Source organism: Larimichthys crocea, chromosome VI (assembly GCF_000972845.2).
Source record: "Larimichthys crocea isolate SSNF chromosome VI, L_crocea_2.0, whole genome shotgun sequence".
NCBI classification, from domain to species: Eukaryota; Metazoa; Chordata; class Actinopteri; family Sciaenidae; genus Larimichthys; species Larimichthys crocea.
The window spans coordinates 15,236,368-15,250,222 of record NC_040016.1 but is presented as its reverse complement, the minus strand read 5'-3'; the positions used below and the strand labels follow the sequence as shown (position 1 = coordinate 15,250,222).

Here is a 13,855-nt window from a genome sequence, read left to right as displayed (position 1 = left end):
CACCAACCGTTTTCATCTGCAGCTTTGCAAGTTTGTACAGTTTTGCACATAAGGAATTATGATCTGCCTTTTCCTTTATTATTAACAATTCTATTTACAGTGTACAAATATAATTAAATATACAGATATACAACAAAACATAAGGCAGCATATTGGAAGACATAGGGGGGCTTACGTAAAGTATTCGGGGACCTGTCGCATATAACAAACTTGGGTGACTTCCTGACATCACTGATGACATCATTTCTGGTCCTGTATAAAAGACTGGTTTGAGCTCTGAAGCCTATCAGAGACTCCCAGCTGTTCTGTGTACTGTAGTCTGATCATCATGCGTGAAATTGTACATCTGCAAATTGGACAATGTGGAAACCAGATCGGCTCAAAGGTAATAAAATAAAATAAAATCATTTTATTAAAGTTATGATATGTATGAGGTAATGTTCTATCTTTACTGCTCACATCAAATTAACTTCTGTTGAAATATAAACTTCAGTCACTGTTTGAAAGTATAAATTTATAAATTACTGTATTCAGCTCAAAACTATATGAGGAAACATAAGTAGCATTCATTATGTGCATTTATAAACAAACATATTATTTGACTTTATTGAAATGATTATCCATATTTCGATGTACTGTATGCACTGTTCCTTTGCATGCTGACACCAACAGTTGTGAGTGACACAGGGTGTTCCCTCTCAAGCATTCAAGGAAAAGATAAGAGCCAAAGCGAGACTGGCATGGGCGGGACATTTTTATCATGGCTAACATGAAACAAGAGAGAGGAACTGCAAGATAATACAGCTAAAGTATTCTAACATAACGCTTTTTAAAATTGAAGGATGTGGCTGTCTAAAAATAACAGTTATTTCAGTTATTTTACTGTAATTTTTTAAAAGTATTTTTGTCATGTATAGCGGGGGTTCTTAATCTGATCAAAATCATGAGTGCTACATGGCTACTTTTGTGTTTGTGAAATAAATAAAACAGGGATTAATTTATCATGTACATATCCGAGAAAGAGTCAAAGTAGAGATTTGGCAGTCATACACAGATCTAACAATTATACTTATGTCAAACTGAATAAAAATCTACACAGATGTATACATGGGAAAGCAACCATATAAAAAACCTAGAGGGGAAATATAATTATATTCTTGGGAATTCGTTCATCTCTTTAAACAGCGCAACACAGCTAACATGTATCTTTAAGTAAACACTTTGAGTTCTGTCGATATTACAGTGACGATTTCCTTTTTTGTCTTTCTAGTTCTGGGAAGTGATCAGTGATGAACATGGACTCAATGCAACAGGCATATATGAGGGAGACAGTGTTCTCCAACTGGAGCGGGTCAACGTCTACTTCAATGAGGCACATGGTAACAGAGAGTTTACTGCAAATTGTTCATTTAACAGATGCAATTTTCTTCCTGATTCTGTGTATTTTATGAATGCAGTTACTTATTACCCAATTGTGTTTTTTAAATATTACTGGTCTTAAACCTTGACACAAAGTGAGGGCATATTTATGTTCAGGATGCCCATTTCTGGCTATATTAATGATACATTTCTGTTTGCAGGTGGTAAATATGTCCCCAGGGCCTTGCTTGTTGACTTGGAGCCTGGTACAATGGACAGTGTGAGAGGAAGCCGCATCGGGGCCCTTTTTAGACCAGACAACTTCATCCATGGTAATACAAACACCGGAGAATACATGCTATCATGATGTGATTATATGAATGTACTTTTTTTTTTATTATATGAAAAAAAGAAAGACACTACTAAACTATAAAAGCTCATGGTACTGCTATATGTGGTACTTTGGATACAAATGCTAAATTAATAAATCCTGCATCTAAACTGTGTCAAGGTTGGGTGAAATTGAGTTTTTCTAAAATTCTAGTGAGCAAAACTGCCTCGTGTTCAGCTTAATGTCGACACACTTTAACATACAGAAGAACATGTATGTCAAGTTGAAAACCAGAATATTTCCTAAATTGAAGTTGCAAGTGCAAGAAAAGAAACAATGGCAACATTGAACTGAGAATTTTAATACAATACAATTTTGGTATTACAGGGAACTCAGGAGCTGGGAATAACTGGGCGAAGGGCCACTACACCGAGGGAGCGGAGCTGGTGGAGCAGGTGATTGACAGGGTGAGGAACGAGAGTGAAAGTTGTGATTGCCTGCAGGGTTTCCAGCTGGTTCACTCACTGGGGGGTGGCACTGGCTCTGGCATGGGAACCCTCATCATCAACAAGATCCGAGAGGAGTATCCTGACCGCATTATGAACAGCTTCAGCATCATGCCCTCCCCTAAAGTCTCTGACACGGTGGTGGAGCCCTACAATGCCACCCTCTCAGTCCACCAACTCCTTGAGAACACAGACGAGACTTTCTGCATCGACAACGAGGCCCTCTACGACATCTGCTTCCGCACGCTGAAACTGACCACCCCGACTTACGGGGACCTCAACCACTTGGTCTGCATGACCATGAGTGGTGTCACAACTTCTCTGAGATTCCCCGGACAGCTCAACGCAGACCTGAGGAAGCTGGCTGTCAACATGGTGCCATTCCCTCGCCTCCACTTCTTTATGCCAGGTTTTGCCCCCCTGACGGCCCGTGGCAGCCAACAGTATCGAGCCCTAACGGTGCCTGAGCTCACCCAACAGATGTTTGACGCCCGCAACATGATGACAGCATGTGACCCAAGGCGGGGACGGTACCTGACGGTTGCTGGCATGTTCCGTGGCCGGATGTCTACCAAAGAGGTAGATGAACAAATGCTTGCAATGCAGCAGAAAAACAGCAACTACTTTGTGGACTGGATCCCCCATAACGTCAAGGTCGCCGTGTGTGACATCCCACCACGAGGCCTCAAAATGGCCTCCACCTTCATTGGCAACAACACAGCAATTCAGGAGATATTCCGCCGTGTGGGTGAGCAGTTTTCCATGATGTTTAGACGCAAAGCTTTTCTTCACTGGTACACAGGGGAAGGTATGGATGAAATGGAGTTCACTGAGGCAGAGAGCAACCTCAATGACCTGGTGTCAGAGTACCAGCAGTACCAAGAAGCCACTGCTGATATAGGTTGGGATGCAGAAGACGAAGAAGAGGAGGGACCCTCAACACCAGCAATGAGTGTTCAGTCTCGACAGGAAATCAAACTGGAAACAGTGATAGAAAAAAGCAACGACACTGTAGATGAGTAGAAGATGTAAAGGCGTACAGTGTGGCGTGAAGGTTTAACTCGCTGTTGCAAGAATGTGGAAAACATGTTGGATTGGTGATTTGAAATGAAACTTGATTAATGGTGTTGCGACATTTAAATAATAGTGCTTATTGTCTTTTATGTATTCTTCAAATGATTTGTAAGCTTTATTTGTTTTTAAGGATTGTAGTTTTTTTTCTTTTATAGTCAATCTTTGACAATTGTGGGAATTTTGTATGTATATATTAAAAGGTTTATGTTATGCCAGCTCTATATAATCCACAGCTATAAAAATGACATTATGATATTAACACTGCTAAAAACTAAAAATTCCCAGACTTACAGTAAAAGCTGTATTTAGTGTTTTGCATTTAAGTTATGACGGTAATTAAAAACAGTCAAACCAAAGAGTCTTGGTGTCATTACAACATCCAAATACTTTCCTGTTACATTCAGTTATATCGTTGGGACTAAACTTGGACTAAACTAGACTGCACTGATGGACAGTACTCTGACAGCACAGTGATAGTGATACCGTTCAAGGCTGTCACACAGTTTCCTCCCGCTCTTACAAGTATGAGACATAGAGATTACACACAGCTCGGCAAGGGTATGTAGTTTGAGATAAGCACACATGACATGGAGATGGCGCTGCACTATTGCAATGAACCCAACAACACTCATTCACAGGGATAAAGGAGTTTATACTGCATGTAACCCATATGTGAATATAGGTTATGGTGACAGACACAGTATTGCCTCACAAGGGCCAATTAGTTCAAAGTTACAGGATGGTAATGAGGTCAAGAAGCCAGCACTGACTCAACAGTGGTTTCAGACTTTAACCTTAAAATAAGCAATGCCTCTTATGACATCTGAGCACAGGTTGCGTATGTGTGTGATTGCGACCAGTTCAGCCAAAGCGACAAAGTAAAATTAGTTTTATTCAGAAATTCACAAGAAAAAAATGTATGATTATAAGATTTTTTTTTCTTTTCCTGCAGAAACATCTTTTTTTTTAGTATTGTGCGATAAGTGTTCACAGATAGGACACAGGACAAATGCAGAGACAAATACAGTGATACAGAGTGATGATAGAGGCAAGTTGGAGTACATGACACGAGATCACGTTGGTGGGTGGGTATGTAGTAAAGAAGAGATCAGAGAGAGGGAAAGAGAGGAGAGAGGCACCTTATGAAAAAAAAACATCAAAATCATCAAAGCTGGTTTCTTTTAGGTCATATAAAAATATACTCTCCTCTGGCAGGAGTTAATAAATGCAGAGAATAAAAAATATATTTTTTTATATATATATTTTTTAGAGCAATATCGATGGGATTTCCTAAGAAGTTTGACCCCTGAGTTCATCCTACGTCAGCAGCTTGTTGCCCTCATCCATCCAAGGTTACAGAGGAGAACTTTCAACCTTCACAGAGCTGAATTGTGTAACCTCAAAGGTTGAATGCCTGATGTCTCCATAGTGTGGTACGTCACAACCAAAAGACATATATGTATATATAGCATGCTGTATGCTGAGGTGAAGACCCATAGTCATATGGTTTTCTATCTACAGCTATGCCGTTCATCAAATCTCCAGTTTAAATGCCATTTTCATTCAGCTGTTCAGTGTCACTGGAGCCATGCGGCATTTACTGACGAGCGGATGTGCGTCACTGATACAACTCATGTGACTGCTCTGGCACAGTGGGAGGAGACTTGCACTTGTCTTTGAACGTGGTTCACCGATTTCAGTCAGTGTGATTGTGACTACCTACCGGCAAAATCCACTCGTTCACTTTCTCCGCCATCACCAGCGTCGGTCAACTCGTTACACCATGAAGATCTGGACCTCAGAGCACATATTCAAGTAAGTACTCTGTGTAGCTCACAGAAGATAGCATGGGGGTTTTATTCTATTACGGTGGCGTGCTTTGAGACAGCCCGCCTGTCACAGGTTCACCGTCTAGCTCAAGTACTTAAAAGGCCAGATTTAACCCGGTGAACAATACACGCATGTTTACTGGCAGATTTTTTAAACATTAAAGCTTCTAACTAATGACTTATTAACCTAGCAGCGGTTAGCCAGATTTCCCTCCGTGTAACGCTGCCTTTTTGTTTTAACGACACTGCAAAAAGGTACACAAAGCGTACACATTTATAAAAAAAATTAAAAAAAATAAAAACTTGCCAAATGTGAAACGATGAAAGACCGTGAGAGTCTGCCTGCTGAAAAAAAGCTGTCAGATTGCGTAATGAGCCGGTCAGGACCAGCCTCCTGCGCACGCGACCTTTCCCCTACATTTCCCGGCTGCGTCACTCGACGTCTACGTCGCTCGTTCACGTGTCTCCATGGCAACCGCCAACCACCGCGTCCTACTCCCGATGGCTGCCTTTTTTAAAAATATATATATTATTGATATTTCAACATTAAAATTAGCTCGATATTAATGTGAATTAATGGCATTTTTATTCACTGAACTCGAATTTCTTAAAAAAAAAAAAAACATTCAGAAGACCTAAAGTAACACCGCTTTATATTGATTTAGCTGTGTTTGAACACGTTAATTGGGTAATTAAGACATGTACGCCTATAGCTCTGTAACTAGGTATTATTACCAAAGTGTTTTTAAAGATCAAGGCAGAGTATTCAGTGCATATTTTTAATATTATGACCATAGACATTAATGTGTAAGTAGCATTTCAGTCAGTTTGTTAGACTGTCATAAGTTGCTGGGTGCATTTGTATGAGCTTTTGTTGCAGTGTAGTTATAATATTTTTGTTTTGTTTTTTGCTGTCCTTCAACAGCCATCCTTGGGAGACCGTAACCAAGGCTGCTATGCAGAAGTATCCCAACCCCATGAACCCCAGTGTGATTGGAGTGGATGTTTTGGACAGAGACATTGACAAACAGGGACGCCTCCACAGTACAAGACTGCTGAGCACGGAGTGGGGTCTACCGTCTATAGTGAAATCTGTAAGTTTCAAAAGCCAAACTGTGTTTGATGTCACATTGGAAGAATGTGCTGTAGCAGCCTTGTAGTTGACCTGCTTAGGTCACACTTGGACATGTGACTCTGGACGGAGAAACACATGACCTGTGTGCTCGTGATCTGGGTGCTTCTCATGGACGTGGTTTAATCAAAGCAACATGACATTTGTAATACACAAAGTATTGGAACAAAGCTAACAAAACACAATTTTCTCATACTGTGGCGATTAAATGGTTTAATATGACTATAAAACATGACACAACCATCCACATATAACCTGAGTGAGTTATGTACCGGACACAGGTTAATGCTTTCCAGCCAGTGAGCGTGACCTTAACCCGGCAAGGCTATTCCTGTCCAGAGGTATTAGCAGCAGAACCGGCAGTCATGGCTGCCCAAGCGAGTTCATGGCTTTGTGCCATGGCTCGTGTTGTACAGAACACTGTAGTACCATTCCTGTCATGGCTCAGATGTAACCTGACAGCATGTGATGTAACTTTCCGTCTCTGACAGCTCGGTTAAAACTAGAGGTCACTGGAATGGCAATCGGTGACGGAGGCGCCCTCTGGATTTATGCAACATGTCATTTGAACTTTTCTCCAATTTCTTTGGCTGTCTGAAGTTGGTGATGATAAGGCAGGAGAGAAGTAATATCCTGCTTCTCAGTCATGCTTTAGCCCATGTAAACATTGGCCAATCAGCTGCTGTACTCTTTGACCTACGCTTAGGTGTCTGAGAACAGGGTTGTAGTCAGTCATGACGTCTATGAATAGCCCTTTTAAACTTCCAAGGGCAGACTGTCCAGTGATTGATAGCATATCAACGTAACCCTTAATCAGATTGTCCCAAAGTAAATCACTCCTGAGCTTCAGTGCATGCGTGTTAAGTAGATGTTTAATGATGGTGTCTTCCTGTTGGTTTACCTCTGTGCTATTCAAATACATTAGCTTTTCCATTTTTTTTTTTTACTTTTATTTATTTGACAACTACGACTTGAAATCTTAAGACATGTATTTGAATAATTATTCCTTGAAATTAGTGCTTTTAGAGCCTTATGGGAATTATAGTTGTGAAAAGCAAAAAATAAAAAGATCTTGTCATTGATTAATCCAAGAAAACTTTTTTTTTGTTTTATATTCCTACTCGAGCTGTATATGAGTCAGGTGAAACATGAGATTCATTTAGATGTCAAATGTAACTTTATAAGTTGTGGTTCAGTGTGGGCATGACAAGTTCCGATTGAATGCATATAATTCATCTGTAACCTCAGCTTTTCCTGTAAGAATGTGAAATTGTAACTTCAGGTTAATTTAATGGAAGTCAATAGATGATTTGTGTATTATTTGCATAAAGGACATGGAGCTTTGTGTACTTTTTGGAATTGCCAAACTACAAAGGGGCCAAATTTAATTATTAGATAAATAAACAATAAAAGGAACCATTTGAAAGGTCAAAATACTGCACAATGGAGAACATTGATTAAGTGACTTATGCAAGAAAACAATTTTAGCTGTCACTTTGTACTAAAGCGTGTTTCTATCTTTTGTCTTCAGATCATTGGTAACTCACGAACATACACATATGTTCAAGAGCACTCGGTCGTGGATCCCAAAGAGAAGTCTTTCGAGCTTCAGTCGACAAATGTGAGTACTCGTGACATAACCCTCTTTTGACTTTTACCGTCAAGGTGTGCATGACATTTCTGCCTAGAGTTACGGCATTAGGCAAGACAGAAGATTTTCAGATTTTTTTTAAAGGTACATATTCTTATGAAGCTTTTCTATCTGTTTACAAAACATATTCCATTTTGGATGTGTCAACCAAAAACAACAATGTCTCGTCTAGATTCACTTTTCGTGACTTCCATTTGTCTGAACACATAAGCTTAGTGTGTGGAATCAAGTCTTGCTTGTTCCACAGGTTGACAGCTCATATTTCAACAATGAACCTTCATAATGCTGCGTTCACATGCTCCCACTGTGAGCTGTGATTTTAAGACATTTCAACTAATTTGTCTCGTCATTTCTTCTACAGATCACTTTCACAAACATGGTGTCTGTGGATGAAAAGTTAACATATAAACCACATCCTGAGGATAAAGACAAGTAAGTTTGTACATTTATTAAGCAACTTAATAAAAATGTGTGAAGCATTCAGCCCTTTTGACCATGATTTTTTTCAAAACTCTTCAACTGTAGAACAATCCTGACTCAGGAGGCTATCATCTCTGTGAAAGGAGTCAGTCTCAGCAGTTACTTGGAGGGAGTTATGGCGAGCACAATCTCTGCTAACGCTGGAAAGGTAAGAGATCCTGCAACAAATGGAATAATTTGCCTGTCTAATTGTCAAACGTGGCTAATGACAATGCCTTTTTTAACTACTTACTGAATAATAAAACTGTGCTTTAGAGTGTTTCCCAACCTGTTTTTGGTTTGTAATCTCTCTTTAAAATTAAGCTAATTGTTATTAAGAAGTAGAAATTAAGATATATCTACTCCATTAGTGTGGAGTTGTGAGCAGCTCAGACAAAGAGTAACTTATATTTTTTTCCAAACTGTGAAATGTATCAAATATTTCGTGCAAACCCCCCCACACAAAACGTATCAAACAAAATAACCAGAAACAGAACTGGAAACATTTTTTTCTTTCTTATGGGTGAGATGTGCTCAAATTGAACTAGGTCATACAGTGTGTAAGAAAGCCATCTTGTCAACCTCATTTGGGACCTGTTTAACAAGACGCTCTGTAGCAGGCATCTTGCAAAAGCCTAACTGTACTGCATGTACAGTACCTTTGTCACGAAAAGTGACAGAAGTAGTTGTGTGAACAATGTGAGAGCCTGAGAGACCAGTTCAGATTCTTTCTCATCTGAACACACCTGGCCTGTTTCTGCATGAAGAGGGTGTCATTTCAGAAAGTTTGAGAAATTTGTCTTCAGATGCTGTTTGACTAATCCACAACCAATTTGTTTGAAGTATACTGACTCACAGCAGATACATAATGCAGTTCTCTTTTATATTCCCTCCTATTGATTAATGCTTTGTGTCTGTTTTTGATCAGGGCCGGGAAGCCATGGAGTGGGTAATCAGGCGACTGAATGCAGAGATCGAGGAACTGGCAGCCACAGCACGTGGGACCATGCGCACCCCCCTGGCGGCTGCGGTCACTGAGAAATGACACCCACCTCTCTTTTCCAGCATAGTTTGAGAGACTACAAACCTCTTCAACCAGCTTCCCTTTATAATGCTCTGGTGCTGGGGTACATTCATCCATCTCATACTATCTACATTAGATATATTTTTAACACCAAGCCGCAACATGAAGGGATTCTTTGGAGTGTTTTTTAGGGGATGCTGCCTGGCAGGACCGCCATAATGAGAGACTGAGAAAAGACCACTGTTATCTGTGTGTTTGGAAATATGTAGCACTGGCGAAGAGGTATCAGAGGCACCAGATGAACTGAAATCGCAAGACAAGTGCCAAAGCAGACACACTGCTTTTTGTCCAGCCCCCTGTAAAAGCACTACAGAATGCCAGAAAGTCTCCTCTGGCATGGAGCAAAACAGTTATGGTGATGGTTGTGGTATGATGGCAGAAAACAATGTCTTGTTGTGGCAGGGGTCAAGGGCAGTGCATGTCAAGGGTAAAAGGAAGCGGTTTCATGTGTCAGAGTGTTAATAGTTGGGATAACACAGCCGTGGACAGTGACACGTGACAGAAGTGTTTCACCGTCCGGTTTATTTGTCGAAGAGAGCCATCTCCTCAACAATGTTTTCTTTCAGGGACCTCAGTAATAACAAGACACTCTGTACCAGGCAGTGTATGTAAGCCTGAATATAAACTGTATTTTGTTATTATGTGATAACTAATATTGTTATTAAGGTATTTAAGAGAAATTAAGGGATCAACATAATTGCCATATTTATATTTTTTAAGCAGAGGACCTTCTCAAATGTGCGTTAGTATAACTTTTATACAATTCAGTCTGATGTGTACTGTATCTGAACATGTTTGCTGAACTCAAACAGTTTTATCAACACACACAAAACTACTGTTCCTCAGTAAAAAAACACAGTCCTTTCAGGAGGTCTTCTCAGTGTAAAGGGTGAGACCTTTGCACTGACTTGTATTTGCACTTACAGAATATATTTTGACAAAGAAAAGCTGCTATACATGCTGAGGGAGTTGATAATCTGTGAATATTTTGGTGATACTGTTTGAGGGATCGAATCTGTGTTGCGATTTGCATTTGAGATGGTCTTTCTTCACACAAACTGTCCGTTTGTGTGGTGATGGTGAGAGATGGTGAAAGCTTTAGTTTCTTTTAATTTTATTTTCTTATTTATCTGTAACAGGATTATTTATTTAGAGAAACAGTTAGTTGTGACGTTGTCAGTTGTGATAGCACGTGCTTAGTTAGGAATTATATAATTTGTGCATTTTGTGCCTCTGAAAATGGTTTCACCAGCTGCAGAATGTGATAATAAAATATTTTAACTTGTTTAATAGAAACTTTTGCCAGTAATTCTTCAAATTAGAACAAAGAAGTTGCTGTTATAATGCAAACGAATTCAGAATGTCAAATGTTTTTGAGTTAGCAAGTTGGATAATACTTAATATGTAGTGGATATATGTACAAATTTTATTTTCAAATAGCAACATGGCCTATGTGAAAACTTAGTGTCCACTGTGTATAATCCTGCCAAAATAGGACCTTCATTGTTGTTGGGAGGTGCAATCCAGAGATGCTCTCCAAATGTATGCATTCCAAAGTCATTGTTAGCTCAAGGGTGTGACTGTATCATTTCACAGCGCTCCTCTACATCAGAGTCTATGCACTGAAACACCTACAGTAGGTGTTCCAGTGCAACTACATTCTTCTGGCATTGGTCATGAATGGTTGTTTGAAATGCAGGAGCCACATGCTGCCACACTGTGGCCAAACACTAGGCTTGCAATTTCATCTTGAGAAGTAGTCGTTTTAAGAAAAAGGTCAAGTCTTACCTCGACAGCAGTTACAATTTTAGGGCCAAAGTAAATTAAATGTTGCTGTTTTTACTGTGTGATGTGAATGGTTGAAAATAAAGCTATTTAACTGATCTGTATCAACTGTGCCATGTGTTTCTTTTATGAGTAGTAGTCTATGTAGATGACAAGAGGCATTGTGCATTATGTTTCTGTTTTCTTTTGTCAAAATGGGTATGTTTTGCAAGATGGCCCTGTCACGTTCAGTGTCCTGAAGACCATAAAACTATGACTACAGCAGATGGGTGCAATTAAAACATTTTTTACAAAATGAAAATGCAAATTAAAAGGCAAATGGATGAAAAGAGTCATTTTCTCTATTCATAACCATCCAATAAAGTCTGTTATTACAAAAGCTGCCTCTGTAGAACTGAATGGAGGAATCATTCATGTTGAATGACTGCCTCTGTAGAACTGAATGGAGGAATCATTCATGTTGAATGATTAACATGCCTAAACATAAATTAATAAATTATGATAAATACATAAAAATATGCTCAAAAAACATTCAAATCATTCAGCATGAATAAAACGTGTCTGTATAATTGTGAAATTACAGAAACTCTAATGCAAGAGTTACAAGAGAATATTGTTGTCTAAAGCCTCTAATTTAAATTATTTAAATCTGATTAAGGGAGAATGTTTAGAATGATAAAAGATTTAAAAAAGATCATTTTGAGAAGCTTCACATCTCAGTGACATAACACCAAGGAAATGTTATTAATGTCAGGCATTTCAAATTAGCAGCGTTGTGCTCACTGCTGCCACCAACGACTCTTAACAAAATTGCACCAGGAGCCATGCTGTCTCTGCTGGCACAGGGAGGCAGCACTGCGCCCAAGCTTTTTTACTTACTTTTAACATGCCTGACATCATCCTTTTTAATCCTGACAGATCATAGATGTGTGCATCCATCCCTCTGACCATCCCCTATAATTAACAACATACGTTAAGAAAGATAGAGAGTACTGAGTGCTTGAAATGTCTAGCTTCAAGGTGAATTTAACCATAACTCAGAGTCAACAGTGTTAAATTAATCTCTGAACCTACCGGACCTTATGAATACATCGATTTATTATACAGCTGAAGAAAGATTTCACTTATGCAAGGTTGTAGTAGTAGTTTATGATACTCTGATGTTTTAGTGAATATACACATCGTCACAAACAGTATAACTAACGTCAGGGAATTTATTCAACATCATGTCACAATAAATTATAAGCATCACAATGGTATGATTTATTGGCAATTTAGTGTCATCTGAGAAAAGTTTAAATTCTCAACATTTCGGGTTCCTACTAACATGTTTTTCTAATATCTGCTCACCTATATATCAATACATGTAAACAGTTGATTATTGGGTCATTATAGGAGATTTTTTAAATCATACTGGAGTTCAGCAGAGTGGATATAAGAGTAATTATTACATGTGTGCTTCTTCTCTTTTAGTATTCTTGAATGGACTTACAGCACAGATGGGAACAGACTAAATGTTTAACAGAACACTTGTTCCTGCATTATTCAGATATAACAAAAACTCACTGATTTAAGACACCACAATTGCACCCACTTTAATATTAGTTACTTATGGCTGATATTAAACAACAACATTAGTTTACATCTGCTCTTAACTTGTGACATAGCCACTGTACAGACACTCAAACATACATAGATGTTGTCTGATATGACTGTGTATGTATCAGTAGACACATATACAAAACATCTGGACATCAGATCAATAATAAAAAGGATTTAGAGAGCAGTTTTTGCACCCCTTTCTAATTGTTTATATTATGGAAAGATAAAGAGGGATAATGATAGTCACAGGGTAGTCAAAGTATTGTGATCCACCACAGCAAAGGCTTGGAGGTAAGGTAAGAAGCTTTAGAGGAAGACAATGCATATGAGAAAACATATTGACTGAACACATTACATGCGAGAAAATGCAACACAGAGAAAGGGTAGTTTGATCCAAACACATAGTCTATATTGATGGGAATTTGCTTCTAAGTTTGATTTAGTAGGGTTTTTTTTCTCTCCTGTAGATTTAATTTAATGTCAGCTGTGATGGGTGTCCTTAAATCTCTTTTTACTCTGTTTTTGATATGCAAAATGTGCAGATTGTTGCATAGACATATATACATAGACGCTGCATTGAGCACTGAATCGTACGTTGACGTCGCCGCCATATTGGATAAGGCAGATCTGCCTGTAAACTAATACAAGGAAATGAACTGAACTTCATAAAGCGCCTTTCTACAAAGTGCTTTAAGTTAATGCCTCTTATACACCCATTCACACACACACTAATATATCTGGGAAACAAACAGGCACCAAAAACAACGTATGTAAAGTGATGATTATAAATGTTTACTCCTTATGTAAGCACCAAACCAACGTATGTATTTTTCTAATGCTGAGTGTTTACAGCTACTAATGTGTGTAACACTGTTACTGTGATGATAAATATTGAAATATTTATATTTAACATTTAATCTGTGTCTAAAATAACCAGATCCTGAAATGTAGATGTGACATGAGGGTTTTCTGAATAAAGAGCACTAACGTGTACATTACACGTGAACATATATACATACATATAGTATACACACACACACACA

At 38.7% G+C, this 13,855-nt stretch overlaps 2 protein-coding genes across 3 annotated transcripts; both read left to right on the top strand.

Annotated features, from left to right (window-relative positions):
• Nucleotides 1–240: 240 nt before the first annotated feature.
• On the top strand, nt 241–3,626 carry tubb1 (tubulin, beta 1 class VI). Its single transcript, XM_019268667.2, has 4 exons — nt 241–385; nt 1,271–1,379; nt 1,581–1,691; nt 2,078–3,626. Exons 1-4 carry the CDS (start codon nt 329–331, stop codon nt 3,217–3,219), a joined length of 1,419 nt encoding a protein of 472 aa, XP_019124212.1. The 5' UTR covers nt 241–328; the 3' UTR covers nt 3,220–3,626.
• Nucleotides 3,627–4,870: 1,244 nt separating this feature from the next.
• prelid3b (PRELI domain containing 3) lies at nt 4,871–10,281 on the top strand. 2 transcript variants are annotated; one of them, XM_019268666.2, is made up of 6 exons: nt 4,871–5,085; nt 6,025–6,193; nt 7,763–7,852; nt 8,244–8,314; nt 8,408–8,510; nt 9,270–10,281. In XM_019268666.2, exons 1-6 carry the CDS (start codon nt 5,054–5,056, stop codon nt 9,384–9,386), a joined length of 582 nt encoding a protein of 193 aa, XP_019124211.1. In that variant the 5' UTR covers nt 4,871–5,053; the 3' UTR covers nt 9,387–10,281. The 2 variants fall into 2 exon arrangements, with proteins under 2 accessions (XP_019124211.1, XP_027135180.1); XM_027279379.1 differs by lacking the exon at nt 4,871–5,085 and adding an exon at nt 5,742–5,906.
• Nucleotides 10,282–13,855: the final 3,574 nt, after the last annotated feature.

Excerpts from the sequence above, each read along its gene's own strand:
- tubb1 (XM_019268667.2), top strand. The coding sequence starts at position 329 with ATGCGTGAAATTGTACATCTGCAAATTGGACAATGTGGAAACCAGATC. Across the intron at positions 1,380-1,580 it reads CTACTTCAATGAGGCACATG|GTGGTAAATATGTCCCCAGG; the intron begins GTAACAGAGAGT and ends TTCTGTTTGCAG. Across the intron at positions 1,692-2,077 it reads ACCAGACAACTTCATCCATG|GGAACTCAGGAGCTGGGAAT; the intron begins GTAATACAAACA and ends TTGGTATTACAG.
- prelid3b (XM_019268666.2), top strand. The coding sequence starts at position 5,054 with ATGAAGATCTGGACCTCAGAGCACATATTCAA. Across the intron at positions 5,086-6,024 it reads ACCTCAGAGCACATATTCAA|CCATCCTTGGGAGACCGTAA; the intron begins GTAAGTACTCTG and ends GTCCTTCAACAG. Across the intron at positions 7,853-8,243 it reads TCGAGCTTCAGTCGACAAAT|ATCACTTTCACAAACATGGT; the intron begins GTGAGTACTCGT and ends TTTCTTCTACAG.